The 14,890-nt window shown below is 40.5% G+C and overlaps 2 protein-coding genes across 5 annotated transcripts in view; one reads left to right on the top strand and one right to left on the bottom strand.

Annotated features, from left to right (window-relative positions):
- Nucleotides 1-14,890, bottom strand: part of oplah (5-oxoprolinase, ATP-hydrolysing) — a 35,621-nt gene that overhangs the window by 5,537 nt on the left and 15,194 nt on the right. For both annotated transcript variants that reach the window (XM_082546500.1, XM_082546499.1), the window contains 2 exons: nucleotides 7,126-7,188; nucleotides 4,038-4,219 (listed from right to left, as the gene is read on the bottom strand). The gene's annotated coding sequence lies outside the window, so the exon portion shown is untranslated. The remainder of the gene's footprint in view (nucleotides 1-4,037; nucleotides 4,220-7,125; nucleotides 7,189-14,890) is intronic.
- foxh1 (forkhead box H1) lies at nucleotides 7,107-12,460 on the top strand. 3 transcript variants are annotated; one of them, XM_082546532.1, is made up of 4 exons: nucleotides 7,107-7,252; nucleotides 8,859-9,426; nucleotides 10,050-10,154; nucleotides 10,373-12,460. In XM_082546532.1, exons 2-4 carry the CDS (start codon nucleotides 8,953-8,955, stop codon nucleotides 11,336-11,338), a joined length of 1,545 nt encoding a protein of 514 aa, XP_082402658.1. In that variant the 5' UTR covers nucleotides 7,107-7,252; nucleotides 8,859-8,952; the 3' UTR covers nucleotides 11,339-12,460. The 3 variants fall into 3 exon arrangements, with proteins under 3 accessions (XP_082402658.1, XP_082402657.1, XP_082402656.1); XM_082546531.1 differs by having other exon boundaries at nucleotides 8,855-9,426; XM_082546530.1 differs by having other exon boundaries at nucleotides 8,745-9,426.

Below are 14,890 nucleotides of genomic sequence, written 5' to 3'. Positions count from 1 at the left end.
AATGCTATCTTACTCAGACAGACCAGCAGCTCAGAAGTGAACTAGAGAAAAAAAACTACAAGATAAACAGTCAGTGGCCCAATACTGTGTTGCCTCTCTGGACATATTAATAGTTTGGTTGTAGTCAATTGTAGACAAGGCATCACCATGTGAGGATATTTCTAAGATAAATATTGAAGCTACAGTATTGTGCAAAAGTCTTGAGCCATGTCTGATTTCTTTAGATTTTGCTTCCAAGGAGTCAGACTTTCTTGTAATTTTTCTTTTCTTTACAATTTCTTGCAAGTGGGTGTGGTCAGCAGTTCTCCAAGCTTTCTGGAGGTATTTCAAAGTTTTTCTTTCACATTTCATTTCACAGGAATGTTTTGTTTGTTAAGCCACTTAACACTGGCCTATGAATCATTCAAGCCTGAAAAAGGACCCTAACTCAAGGAACCAGTGTTGTGTCTACACATAACAGACATTTTCATTTTAAACTGTATCTTAAGGCACATTGTTACTAGCAGTCTTTTACAAAGGCAAATAAATTGTTCCAATTTTTTAAGCTGAATCCAGGAAAAGTAGTTTGGACCAAACAGGCAATTCCCAAAGAGATATTAGCTGAAAACGGTGCATATCTCAGCAATGTGTGCTCTTTTTTTGTAGAGGATAAAAGAAGAAATGGCAGGCTTAAAGACTCTCTACAACACATGAACACTATTGGAAAGTCACATATTTAAGAAATAAGAAAAAAAAGGCAATCAAAGACCTGACACAGGGCCTTTAAGATGCATCTGATCCTTCAGTTGACCAATCTTCTGTTCACCGAGGACTTAACAAATTATAGGACAGTTTGTCTAAGAGAGATCAGACTGTGCTGAAGAATAAAGGTGTTAGAATTGCACAAAATTTGTTTGTTTTTTTATACTGTATCTCTTGTAGTTTTGCACATTTCAATAAAGAGCTCCAACGACTTCCCATTTTCGTAGAGGGAAAAAAGGAAAGAAATGTAAGCTTTTGCACAGCACTGTATATTTTCAACAGTATACACTAGGATCAAGTGTTCAACAAAGAGCAACCCCTCCCCCGTCCTTTTGTTTTCTTAAGGAAGGATTTTGCTAACTATTCAAAAAGAAATAAGGAGAAAGCTATAAATGAAACTCTGAACACTAAATGAACAATCAATAATAATCTTTAAAAATTTGCTTCAATTTCTCTGCGATGCTGTGATCTTACCTTACCGATGTACTCACTACAAACACTTGATGCACAACAGACCTCAGCCTCATGAGTCTGTTAGTTTTGCTTCTGCTATATAAAGAATGGGGAATTTGTTAGTGGGAAGACTGTGGAAGAACCTTGTGATTCCCAGTGTTGGGCAAAGACGAGACAGGAAACTACACAGGAAAAGACAAATTTTAGCACGGCAGACACCACAGCGCACACTCACACACGCGCTGAAAAATATGACTAACATTTATTATGTTTGGGAAAACGTCCCTTCGTCAATGTGACATTTGTAGTCTTCTGACTAATTTTCCACCTAGTGACCTAACAGGAAGGTCTGTCTACAGCTGCTGACAAATACAACCTTTCACTCAACAGCTAGAATGAATAGAGTACTATGAATACATATACTGGGGCTCAAACTTCACCAGGTGGGTGGGACTGATCAAAACAGAAAATACAGCCTAAACACCCAACCTTAAATCTGGCCACACTTGGTCCTCTGTGCTTCAATCATGGGTTTGTCATCATAAAACAGCACCGGACGGCTCCTGTGTACAGCCTCCAGCCTGGTGAGCTATTTGATTAGAAACAGAGGACCTTACCGACCCATTCATTGAAACAAACATTGCTGAGTCAGTGTAGCTTGATGATTCGGGAATGATCCCGCCTGCAGTCTGAAACAATGCCAAAGTAGCCTAAAATGTGTGCCACATACTCACAAATACTCACTGTTAGAAGGGATAGAGCTGGGAATGGCTTGTCAAATCATGAATCATTATTTCTAATCAAAAAGCCAAGCGTTACCCAAGTGTAGCATCTACACTGCTTCTCTGCGTTTAAAAAAAAAAAAAAAAAGAAAAAGAAAAAAGAAAAACTTGTTTTAAATTTAACGTATTTTTGGGCTGATGCTTGGACAAAGCAAGACAAACGAAGATGTCACATACCTTGAAATAATTTCCACTTTGGGTACTGATACAGGAAATGTTTGTAGCTGCAGCCCTTGAAGGACGGACAAAATTATAATCACTACAAATGAGAGCGAGGGAGGAGGATCTACAATAAGCCCTGTCATGTGTTAAGGTTTGAGTTGCTCCATGTAATCACTCAGAAATCTCAGTAATTCTATCAAGCAGCCAAGGGTTAGGAGAGACCATGAGAAACAAAAAACACAATGATGAAGGCGAAGATACGTCACACAAAAGAGCCGCTGCTTTTTTGGAAGACAGGATGTGGACAGAGAGAGAAAGAGAGGGTTAAAGGATGTGGAGGAAAGAATGTGAAGGAGATAGAGAAGAATATGAGGAGGAGACAGGAGGGGGAGGAGACAGCCAGACTAGCTTTGACTTTAACTCCTCCGACTGCTTGTAAGTAGGAAGTAGGGTCATGTCATGCTGGAGCGGAGGAGGAGAGGCGAAGAAACAAAAAAGAAAACAGGAATCTTTAAACGGAGCCAGGTGACAGAATGAGATGTATCTTTATTATCCCATAATGGGATAATAAAGAAATGCCTCAGTAAGACGAGAGAGAGCCCCAAACCCGACAGAATTACTTTACAGAATTAATCTATTAGTTTAGTGGCGATTGCTACTCTTGCTGTAAAATCACAGTCCGGCCTTTTTATCCATTCTTCCTAAGTCTCTGAAAGCACGTAGCACTGTGTGGGCTGTCACATCGTGTATCAAGGAGCCCTCACACTAATTTTAGTCTATATTGTGAAACCTGCAAATATTTAACTTTACATACCAAGTCAATGTTGTTGAAGAGGCACTTTAAACATAGGCCTGACAAGAACAAATGCCTGAGTTTATTTAGGTTAATAAGTTATTGATGGAGGGTTAAAGTCAAATAGCTGAAGGGCCGTGCTTGATTGTGAATAATAATCCTTTTCTTCCTTGATCCCTTCAGACTTGTGGGTCTGCCCCTGTGCAGTGTGCCTATTTTCACAATAAGCAAATCAATTCTCTTTACAATTCGCTTTTAGCTGAGAAAAGAGATGTTATCATAAGATATCGGAATTTTTCATTATTATTCATTCAGTCATCAACCTGTAATATCATTTGCCAGACTGAGCTTGCTATTTTTATTATTATATTATTATTATTAACAAAATAGTTGATTAATTCAACTAATGTTAAAGTAATCCAACAAAACCCATTTCAGTAAATGATTGGATCTACTTGACCCTGAACTCTGAGCTGCCGCATGTAAGATAAATGAGTTGTATTTTTTTACGTCATGGTAATTAACTGTATAAGTTGGCACGTCGCCCTTTCACGCTGCTGTGATATATTTAGCTTTTAAAAAAATAAGTTAAACTTAGTCCCAAATCACCTTCACTTTTTCATCACAGTTTGATGAGATCGCTATAGCGCTAAACAACATTAATACAATAATGGAAAGTTTTAACAGCAACAGCAGCGGAAGCTTTAGCTCCTGTCACGGGATTAGCTAACCGACCTAGCGGGTCATAGACAAGCCCAACAGGTGTATTGTCTGCTGACAGGTAATGCAAGCGGCTCTTTCCCCACTTGCTTCATTCGTAGCTCTCATAACGTAGTTGTATCCCACACGCTTGACTTTATAAGTTGAAAAATTGGCAAGCGTACCTGTTGTGCGGCTACCTGTGGTGAAGTCATATTATGCTAACGTTACCTTAGCTTCGCATTAGCTCGCTGCTCACCGACGCTGAACTCGGAGCCGCTGCCCTCAGATAATTAACGTTAACGTCTCGGCGACAACTAAGTTCAGCTTATACACAATCGTTTGAACCGAGCAGGACGTTCAGATTCATTGTAAAACAATAGAAAAACAAAGTGGCGACATCTTACCTGTTGCGCTGCCTGTCAGCGGTAGGTCCTGGGCGAGCGGTGAAACTGAATCAGCTGCTGTCCGCCGCAGCTCCAGCTTCAGCCAGCCCTCTGGGGAAATGCTTCACCATAACAACCGAACCTGCGCCCTCTCCTCCCGCCGGACAGCCTCCACCAGGGGGCGGGAGGAGACAGGTGATCATCTGCCAAAAAACATGCCCGTATTTAAACTGTTACAAATGACTTGCTGACTCAACCCCCCCCCCCCCCCCCCCCCAAAAGAAAAAAACATCCCAATGTGTAAGCAGCAATCAAGTTTTTGACAAAGTGAATTTTATACATCATTTATTTATCCAGGTACAAAAAAAGGTGTGAGATAAAAAAATTGTATTTTTTAAAATGAGATCTGGCCAAGAGGGCAGCAGAAATGGCAACAAACATAATGGCTCTATAAATATATTTTAAGTGGATAGATTAATAGATACTTTATTCATCCCCAGGGGGGCATTAACGAATTCCACATACATGCTAGACAGGCCAGGACTGATACAAAAGCAATCACGACACTATGTACTGACTAATAATGAGTTATACTGTAGTGCATCATGTTATATTTAAAAGCTGTACTTTAGCTATTAGCGGTGGCTTGTGGTCAAAGTAGCCATTCATTTTACTTGAATCTCTGCCCTTCCTAACTTTTCCCCTCCATCTATTTTCTTACCACTCTCTTTTTGGGATTTCTGTCCCTCCTCCTGCACTTCTCCAAGACTAGTGCTAAGAACAGCAGTTGTTTGTGACGCGAGGGTTTGTTTGTTTTTTGTTTTTTTTACTAGTTGTTGCTGTTGACAGTGTAGCTGCTAACATGCCGGTTAATTTGACTCATTTTGTTGCATTTTTGTTTGTCTTTCTTTTTGCCTCTCAGCTTTTCAGCTCCACCTTTCGTTTCGCTGTCTTTATCAACCACGTCTTCCACAATAAAATCTCTTATACAAGGTGCGCGGGCGCACAGGGAACGCTGGCAGGGGAGGGAACAGTTTGAAATTAAGATATTTGATTGGGCAATCCAGTGTCAATAATGAAAATGCACCAATGGGCTGCTGTAAGTGTTTGAAGGCCCGGTGCACAGCTGCCCTACGACCTGTTGCCTGTATAAACATATCGACCAAAGACAAACAAACAAAGAACAGTTATATTGACCCACCAGGCAAATGCGCGGTATGCCAAATTACCAGTCCAGCCTTGATGATAGACATTCAATAAATACTAACAAACACTAATAGATACTTGTAAATACACAGTATTGCCAAAAAACTACTAAAAAGCAATTTAAAAAAACATTAAAAAATAAACAGGTTGAACTTGCCTTAGTGTAAAAACAACAACCCATCCTTCATTTTTAAGTCAAATATTGAGGGTGTGTTTGCATGTATAAGGATGTGTTTGCCTATGCACCTGCGTTCTTAGAAATGTGAATTCACTGCAGTCTTTTCACAGTAAACTGTTAAGATGTGTTTGGTAACTAAATGATAATTGCTGCAACACACAAGCCTAAACAAGTGTGTCTTTAACACTCCCATAATTAAAAATCAACTTTGAGGCACTCAACCAAAAACACTGCTGGACAATGAAATACACAAGGTGTCCCTGTGAGCACCCGAATCAGTTACTAAATCCTAAAAAAGAGATAGACACTGAAGACGCTGTGACCTGCTGACCCCCGCAGTGACCCAGCTATGCATCACAGCGGTGATACCCTGCAGAGTCACAACAAGGAACCTGCGTTGGAGCTTTTGTTACCATCTCTGGTCCTCGGGAGAAGATTCAGTGCAGTGCTTCTTCAAGTGTTTTGAATATGCATAGAATGAGTTTCATAAAAATGATGGCAAACAAAGAGAAGAGTGACTCAGTAATTGGATTGGACTCAATCAGCCCATGTGAAGAGCCTTGTGAAACCAGTGATGCCCATGTTTAAAATCAATTAGATTTGGCTTACACAAATATTTATTATCCATTTCTGTGTCAGGAAAGAAAAGAAATCTTCGCCGTAAATGAAAATATTATTTTCAGGCCTTTTAGTTTTTCATTATTCTGGTTTTGAATGCTTCGGAAAAGTCAGATTTCATGTGGCATGACAGATAAACTGCCTGATACCAGCCTACAGACAAAAGGTCAGAAACACCTGATGAAGGTTTTTCTAAATGCTAGTACTAACCAATGGTATGCTTTTTTTATTGCTTAAGTTATACAAAAGTCACTCTTGTCTTAACTGACACATCTCAAATCAAACTTTTCCTTACTTTCTCTGTGACAAAGAGCATGCCTTTCTTCCTCCTCTATCCCGGTATCGGGATGGGTGACAGCTTAGGAAGGATTTGTCTGGACTCAATCAGCCCATGTAAAGAGCCCCGTCCCCGATGCTGACCTATTCACGTAGGACCCCATTCTCTTTATGTGTGGCTTTCTAATCCAGACCAAACCTATTAACTGGCATTCCAGCAAACAGGAAGGGATGAATTGAGAGTTTGTATTCAAATCAGTGCGTCTGGCACTGGGCCCTTCACTGGAGAATGCTATGCAAATGCAGGTGGAAATTCCCCATATACACCAGTGATTCCCACCCTTTTTTGTGTCAGGTTTCAGCATGTGTTCGGTACTGTTTTTCCAGTACCTCTTAAAAGTAATACTGTATTTAGTTAACTCTTTTACTTTCGTTATTATTATTATCTGTTACTTTGTAGCATTACAATTAATCTGCCATTCCCTGATTGAAAATGTATCCATTACTTTCAGCTGTTTCTTAACTTTCAGACATATACCATGTATTCATTTTCTTTATGTATAACCTACAGAGGTTTTCCATTTTTAATCTGATTTTTTGTTTCAGACTCTTAGGCTGTGAATCATTCTTATACCTGTTTAATTGCCTCCGAATGTCTCAAATAGAAAGAGATATGAGGAATTTAACCCCGTTAAATTCTACATATTTATGAATCTTATGTAATTATGCTTAATTTTAATTCTTCTAATACTTCTGTGGTTTTTGAGTGAAACCGCTAGGTGGGGATAAACCTCCAGGGAAGGTCACCGACAGTGTAAGAAAAATACTGACCCAAATTGAAGCAGGTGTGCGACGAAGATTTGATGTTCACCGTGTTTAGGAGTGCCATCTGACCTAGAAAAACAAACAAAGAAACTCATTCAAATATTTTTGACTGCAGAAATTACACATTTGTGCGGTAAGTTTGTCACACGGGCGAATTATTTATTTGAAACAAAGCAAAAACGAGCAGAGCGTCCTTTTTTATTCTAATTTTTACAGCAACCTGATTAAAAGAGCGTCATCAGCTTTGTTGCCTGGACATTTAAGGTTAACTTGTGGAGTGGTGTGATGTGAGTGGGGGTCAATGTGAAAACGCCCAGTAGCGCCCATTAAAAGTGAATGGATTTTAATTGCAGGAAAACGGAGTTGTTTCCAGCTCTGCTGCTTCTGTAACTTTCAGGTGACACAACTGTTGGATCAAATCATCTTTAATCTGCGCATTAGTGCGAAACTCCTTACAACCCCGTGTCAAAGTTCACGCTTTGTCACATGATGGATCCTAAAGTTGATTCTTTGGTTGACTTGTTGATATTTTTCTTCTGCTTGAGGGAGATATTGAGGCATTTTCCAGCAGCTGGGGGTGTACGTGATTGCCCCTGTTTAAGGTGTGAATGTTCGACCCAACTACAACACTTAGCAGCTTGTAAGCGCCAGAAACCCCACAAATGGTGTTGAAACCCCCGCACCCCCCCGTATTTCCTCACATGCTAAGCAGCTTCTCTTTTTCTTGGGATGGAAAAGTCTCCAGCTTCCCGATGGGGGTTCTTCTAATCCAACTTGTTTTCACTGTCTTGCTGGGAAGCAAGAGTTTCAACATTAGCACTACGTTAAGTTGAACAAAAGAGGCGCATACCCGAAAATAGTCTTTTCAGCGCTGAATGGCATGCTCAACACTCCAGAGGGAGACCCCACTGTGGAAAAACACCCCCGTCGACTGCAGCGCGTTATCAAACAACCCAAAACAATGATGACTTCAAATATTCTGCACCTACTAATCAGCTAATCAGCATAGTTTATGCTTTTTTCTTCATTTTTTTCTTTTTCTTTTTAGGAATAGCTTTCATGGGAATAGTTTCTCCTCTGGAATTAAAAGCCAAATCAAATACACAATTTGGCTAATTTGATTTTAGTTTCTCACAATTAAAAACCATTCTAAAAGAATTCAGTAGGCAGTGAAGGCTGAATTGCTTATTTAATAATTAATAAAGAAATGAAGTACTGAAAGGGGCATCGTCAGTGTTTGTATATTAGCCCTCTATTGTGTATATTGCTCATCTATAATTGTTGATTGCATCCGAGGTTAAATCGAAAATATTTGTACCCACCCTACCCCCACAAGTTTCACCTTTTACATCTAAGCCCAAGTAAAAGCTTTAGTGATATTAAAATTAAATAGACAAATAATTAAAAAAGTGTACGATAAGACTAAAATGTGTAATTGTGTAAAGCCAGACTTGTATTAATGTAGATGTGTTCCCCAAACATTTAAAGTCTCCATCCACGAATCTTGTAAACAGAGATTTTAAAGTAGTTGTGGAATCACTATGTTGCATGTCGGCGTGTTGATAAGGTATCGTATGGGTGGTTTACAGTTTTGCCCTGTCTTTCTCTCCCCTCTTCGCACACAGACCCAGCCCAGCCCCCAGGGCCGATCAGTCATTCTGCTTTCAGATAACGCATCCCCCCGATTACGCAGCGGGATTTACATGAAACTGTTAATTGTTTGCTCTTCAAATAGTCAGCCTGGAGCCAGCAGTCTGCCAGAAGTTAAGGACCGACTCTTTGACCTCCTCCCCCTCTACGTGCAGAGCGATATTCCTCCCCTGACTGATCAGCATGACAAAGCATTGGCCGGGGCAGAGTCTCTTGGCACCGATCGCTTCATCCCACCTAGGAGAACTTCTCGACCATCAACTTGACTTCCACAGAAATGAGCAGCAGAGTTTTTCTCCCAGCGGCGTAGCGCCGTGGAGCTCACCGGCCCAATACTGGCCTTACCTCACGGATCCGATGCCTCCCCAGCAGCTGCCGCGCTCGGAGGAACCAACGGAGCGCCCCGGACACCTCACCGGCGCCACGGGATTCATGGATAAAGAGGAAGCGCCTGGATCTTTAAACCCGAATGATCAAGATGGACAGTTTAAGCAGGATGAAACGCAGGACATGTGGAAAAGTGAACGGGAGAAAAGAAATGCCGGCAATGGGAAGAAAAAGAACTACCAGAGGTATCCAAAACCTCCGTATTCCTATCTTGCAATGATCGCTATGGTCATCCAGAGGTCTCCAGAGAAGAAGCTGACGTTAGCGGAGGTAATGATAAAACTAATGCTTTTATGTGTTAACTGTGTAAATGCTGCCGGAGTTTGGCATTTGTGAGTAGACGACGCGCGCGGTGTTTTACGCACGGTGCCGCTTATGATCGTCACTTATTTCATCAGCAGAAGCAAATCCATCACTGCGTCGTGTATTTAGAGTAGACTCCATTAGAGTTTTATGCGAAATTTCTACAATCTGTCTGAGAAGATCGTTTACAGTTCCTAAAGTGACACTAAACAGCCACATCGTCGTGACACTTGAGTGACTTCTACCCGTTCCCTTCTTGGTTTGCTGAGATAAGGCTGGACTGCAGTGGAACCAGACGCAGATCTGTATCAGAAACAGTGATAAGATATACAGTACATTCCAATATTAGGCTTCAAATGGGGGCTCCATTCACTTTTTGTACCAGATGGAAAACGTATTTTCAATTTGTTTCAATTTTAAGTTCAATGAGTATAAAAATCCAAATCCTTCGTTGAAATTTGTAGTTTCACCGAGCTGTTTTTACGCAAGCATGGATTGCAGTTAATATAGTGACCATATAACGAAAATCTGTGATGCTGGTGTGTGTGTGTTGGTTCAGACTTTAATGCTGATATTTGTTTAAATTTTAGATCCTCAAGGAGATCAGTACCCTCTTTCCATTTTTCAAAGGAAACTACAAAGGCTGGCGAGATTCTGTGCGACACAACCTTTCCTCATATGACTGCTTTGTTAAGGTTTGTATGGTAAAATGTTATGTAATGATCATTAAACAGAGAAAAAAACTAAAAAACAACCTACTCCTGTAGAAATACACCACTGGAGTCTTTCTATTAAAACCTAGAACCCACTTTAAATCACTTGTGTTGTGATAATTATTAGGTTGCCAGTCCTGTCAGACTAGGTTGTCCAGGCAAGCACTAATATTTCTGTCCATCCTTCCTCCACCTTGTAGGTATTGAAAGACCCAGGTAAGCCACAGGGCAAAGGCAATTTCTGGGCAGTGGAGCTGAGCCGCATTCCTCTGGAGCTTCTCAAGAGGCAGAACACGGCCGTGTCCCGCCAGGATGAAACCATCTTTGCTCAGGATCTGGCTCCTTACATCATGCAGGGACACAAGCCTGAGTCTGAGGCGCCCCCTGAACCTGTGACCTCGCTCCCTCCCACATCTTCTGGAAACTCTTTCCCACCGCAGGATGACTTGTACAGACCTAAGCTGGATTCGTCCTTCGCGATCGACTCCCTGCTACACAGCCTGAGGCCAATCAGTGCCTCTGGGGATTTAGATATGGCTTCAGGGGACTGCTGGGGTGAGGTGACTCGGGCTCGGCCTTCACCGGCTCCGCAACATCGTTACACCTCCTCTGCTCGGAGTGCCTCTGCCAGCTCTGCAAGCCCAGCCTCCACGTCCTCCTCTTCCTCGTCTTCATCTGATGAAGAGTGGAAAGGAGTAACTGGGAAGCGTGTTCCTCCTGATGTGGAAGCAGGGGGAGATATTTGTAGGCCACCACTGCAAAAATCAGCCAGACGGGAAACTGTACCACCTCCATGGGAGCTCCCCACCTCCTACGCTAAATATGCACCCCCTAATGTCGTTGCCCCACCTAGCATGCGTTTCAACGGGGGTCCTCTCATGCCCCTGCACAGCGGGCTACCCATCTACGGCTATGGTAGCTCTCCCATGACACAAAGTCACTTCTTGGGCCATACATACTGGCCCATCCTCCCCACTAGACAAGTTTCAGTGAGAGCCCCTCCTTTACTCATGGACCTGGACAACATGTTGCAATCTGTACCTCCAAATAAGAGCGTGTTTGATGTGCTGGTACCAGCCAGTCAAAACTCTCACCCACACTATCAGCAGCCCGGTCAGTACTCTTTGCAGAACGGGGCTCCTCTCAACCGGTACCATCAATACTGAGTATTACTGTCACTCAAACAGGATACAAAACCACAATGACAAACAACTGGATGCACATCAAGATCCATAAAGGAACTATATTTTGTTTGCCACTTCCACAAACTCAAGAAATACTACAATAAATGTAAAAAACAAAACTCGCTGAGCTGTAGACAATGTTATCAATTGACTCAGAGTTTTATCAGGAGATGAAAGTGTTTTTATGTTGCAATTAAAAAAAAAAAAAAGAAAGTGTATGGAGTATTACATGGCTTCACTGAAAGAAAACCTTTTATAACTGTACAACAAAACGAGTATCTACCTCAGTCTTTCAGTGAAACTGTGTAAAGTCATTGCACTGCACCTATAGTTTGCACTGTTTCTTTATTTGCATATACAAGCTTCTTTTTTTAACCTTTATTATCATTTTTTGAATGTTTTCTACCTATTGTGACTACTGAATGTATTACACATACAAAGCCACAAAGAACTGGACTACAAGGCCTATGCAGTAAATATGAGCTAAAGACTGACACTGTAGAGTTAGTAAATGAAGACATTGCATCTTTGTCTTTATGGTGCGACAGTGCACAGATCAGTGCCTACATCTAAATTATGATAGATACCAAGAGATACCATTTGTTCATGTACGTCTGTGATGCTTCTATTGATGGTGGCATTGGCCTTGTTTACTCTTTTTTTCTGTCATTGTGTGTAAGGGGAAAGGAAATCTGTACTGGGAAGAAAACAAAAGATTTCTGGAGACAGTGTAATTTTTGTAATATCTTTGTTTTAGTCTGAACTCAGTTCAAGTGATATAATCTGAGAATCTGACAGCTTGTCATGACACTGGAGACTATTTTTCACATCCTGACAGCCAAAACGTACCTCAAACTGAATCATTTCCTGCAGAATTTGCACTGCTGGTTATTTTGCACTATTTTAAATGCCATTACAATCATCTTTTATAGGAAGCTGCTTTTAAAAGTCTCCTTACCTTGACAAGTGAATGTTTTGTTAGTTTTCTGACATTTTACTGTGATTTCTTTTTTTACAGTACTGAGTAGGTCAGCTCAAAAGTTTTGGGTATCCAAAGAATGTTCTGGAGTTTAACAGGGTATGTAAATAAAATGTTTATATTAACAGTGCTGTTCAGTGTTTTGTGAGGCTGTATAACAATTACGCTGTTAAGTGCAAAATCCTGCTAACTTTACATGAATATGCCGTATTGTGGTTGCACTATTTATGTTTATTTACACTCTGCAGCCACTTTATTAGGTACACCTTATTAGCAGTGGGTGGGACCCCACGTTGTGTTTTGAGTTTCCTTCAATTCAATAAGGAACTGGAAACATTTCTCCAGAGATTTTTATCCATATTGACATGAAGCTAATCACACAGTTGTAGATTTGTCAGCTGCACATCCATGATGCAAATCTCCTATTCCACTACATCCCAAATATGCTCTGTTTGACTGAGATCTAGTTACTGTCCAGGTCATCTGAGGACATTGGGTAGGCTGTGGCATTTAAACAATTCTCCGTTCATATCTGGGTGACTAAAAGAAATATCATCCACATTATTAGATGACCAGCACCAGCCTGAACTGTTGATACAAGACAGGATGGATCCATGCTTTTAAGTTTTGTTTTATTTTAATCCAAGATTCCAACTCTGACATCCAAATGTTGCAGCAGAAATCAAGCCTCATCAAATCAAACATTCTTACAATCTTCTATTGTACAATTTTGGTGATCCTTTGCAAATTGTATCCTCAATTTCCCGTTCTTACCTGACAGGAGTGGCACCTGGTGTGGTACTCCTCTGCCGTTTCTCATCTGCTTTAAGGATCAGCAGTTTTTGTACCCAGAGATGCTCTTCTGCATACCCTGGATGTAATGAGTAGTTATTCAGTAACTGTTTTTTTCCCCCTTTCCTGCCACTGACTTGATATTTCCCCTGTTTTTGGACTACTGTGCAAACCCTAGAGATGGTTGTGTGGGAAAATCCCAGTGGATCGGCAGTTTCTAAAATACTCAGACAAGCCAGTCTGGGACCAACCGTGGAGTGATCAAAGTCAATTAAATTAGTCAATTAAGTCTAATCTTTCTAACTTCTGCAGGTCATTTTGACCATGTCTATATAAATAAATAAACTGAGTTGCTGCTGTCTGATTAGCAGATTTGTATTAATGAAAAGTTCAATAGGTGTACCTAATGAAGTGGCTGGTAAGCATGTTTTCTTTATATGCAAGATCACTGGTTTTAGATGATGGTTTCTGTTACTTTTAAAAAAAAAAATTCAGAACTTTTGTATTTTGAGAATCAAAATTTTTAAATATAAAGCTTAGGCTAGTCACGTGAAAATAACAAGCTATTTTTTTTTCATGATTATTTTGTGAATAAATCTTCTGATGCCCTTTATATATAAAGCAGCGGTGTAGCTGGTCTGCTACAAGCCAACCTATTTAACCTCAGGTATTTTGTGTCACCTCAAAATAAAAAGAACAGCAGAATGTCTTCTGAGTGTTACATCATCACAAATTACACTGAATTTACATATGCGAATACCATATGACTGATGGATGAGGCTTGTTTGAATGTATTGTTATGTAAGTGAAGGTTGTAAAAATGACATTATTGAAATATTAAAATAAATTAACTTGAAATTCCTACTTGAAATTGCATGGGAGTAAAAGAAAAAGAAAAAACACTTAAGTACCTCACGCTCAGCCTCGTGATTTAAAATCTTTTTATATTGTTTTTGTTATTTTTGTGCTATAAGCTGTCCTTGACTGTTTTGAAACTGCCAAGAAATTAATTTGTCATTATTATTACTTTATTTACTATATGAGAAACAAATGTATCAATTGAAAAACTAAATGGCAATGCACTTAAATATTTGCAATCAATCAGCTTTTGGGGATTTGCAATGAAATATTTTTTTCTAGCGTGTGTCTTTGAGCTTCTCCAATCTTTTTTATGCAAACAGTTTTTTTGTGGGTATTTTTGGTGACAGACTTTTTTTTAAGCTGTTCTAGTGATGCCAACACATCTGACTGCTTTGACTGGTGTGACGGAGTGTGAGTGTAACATTTATGTGTCTTTAAATACTCCCCCCCCCCCTTTTCTTTGTATTTTGTGAATCTAGCTTCTCTCATTTCTTTTTATCTTTAGTACTTTCCTAAAGTTAATACTGATAATAAGCCAGTGGATAAGGTGAAAAGACAGAGTGGGCCAAGCAGCAGCAGCAGAGAGATTGTTTTATCACAGGAATTGTAATCCAGAAACAAGGAAGCTTTCTTTGATCCGAGGTCCACGGCCTCCATAATGGGAGTTTCTAGCACAGCTATATCCACACACACACACACACACACACACACACACACACACACACACACACACACAGCTGATTTGCATCAATCGTCCAGCAGCCGTCAGCCTCCTGCTGCCTCCCCTGCAGTGACCACTATCTCTTTATCTGCTGCATACGCATGCCTGCACTCCCTCACTATCCTTCCTGCTCTGCTCCACGATCATTCCTGACCCAGAGATGGGAGGAGGGGACAACACT

This window comes from Aulonocara stuartgranti (assembly GCF_965226115.1).
Source record: "Aulonocara stuartgranti genome assembly, chromosome: 9".
Lineage (NCBI taxonomy): Eukaryota > Metazoa > Chordata > Actinopteri > Cichliformes > Cichlidae > Aulonocara > Aulonocara stuartgranti.
The sequence above is the reverse complement of the archived record's forward strand: the minus strand, read 5'-3'. Positions and strand labels throughout refer to the sequence as shown.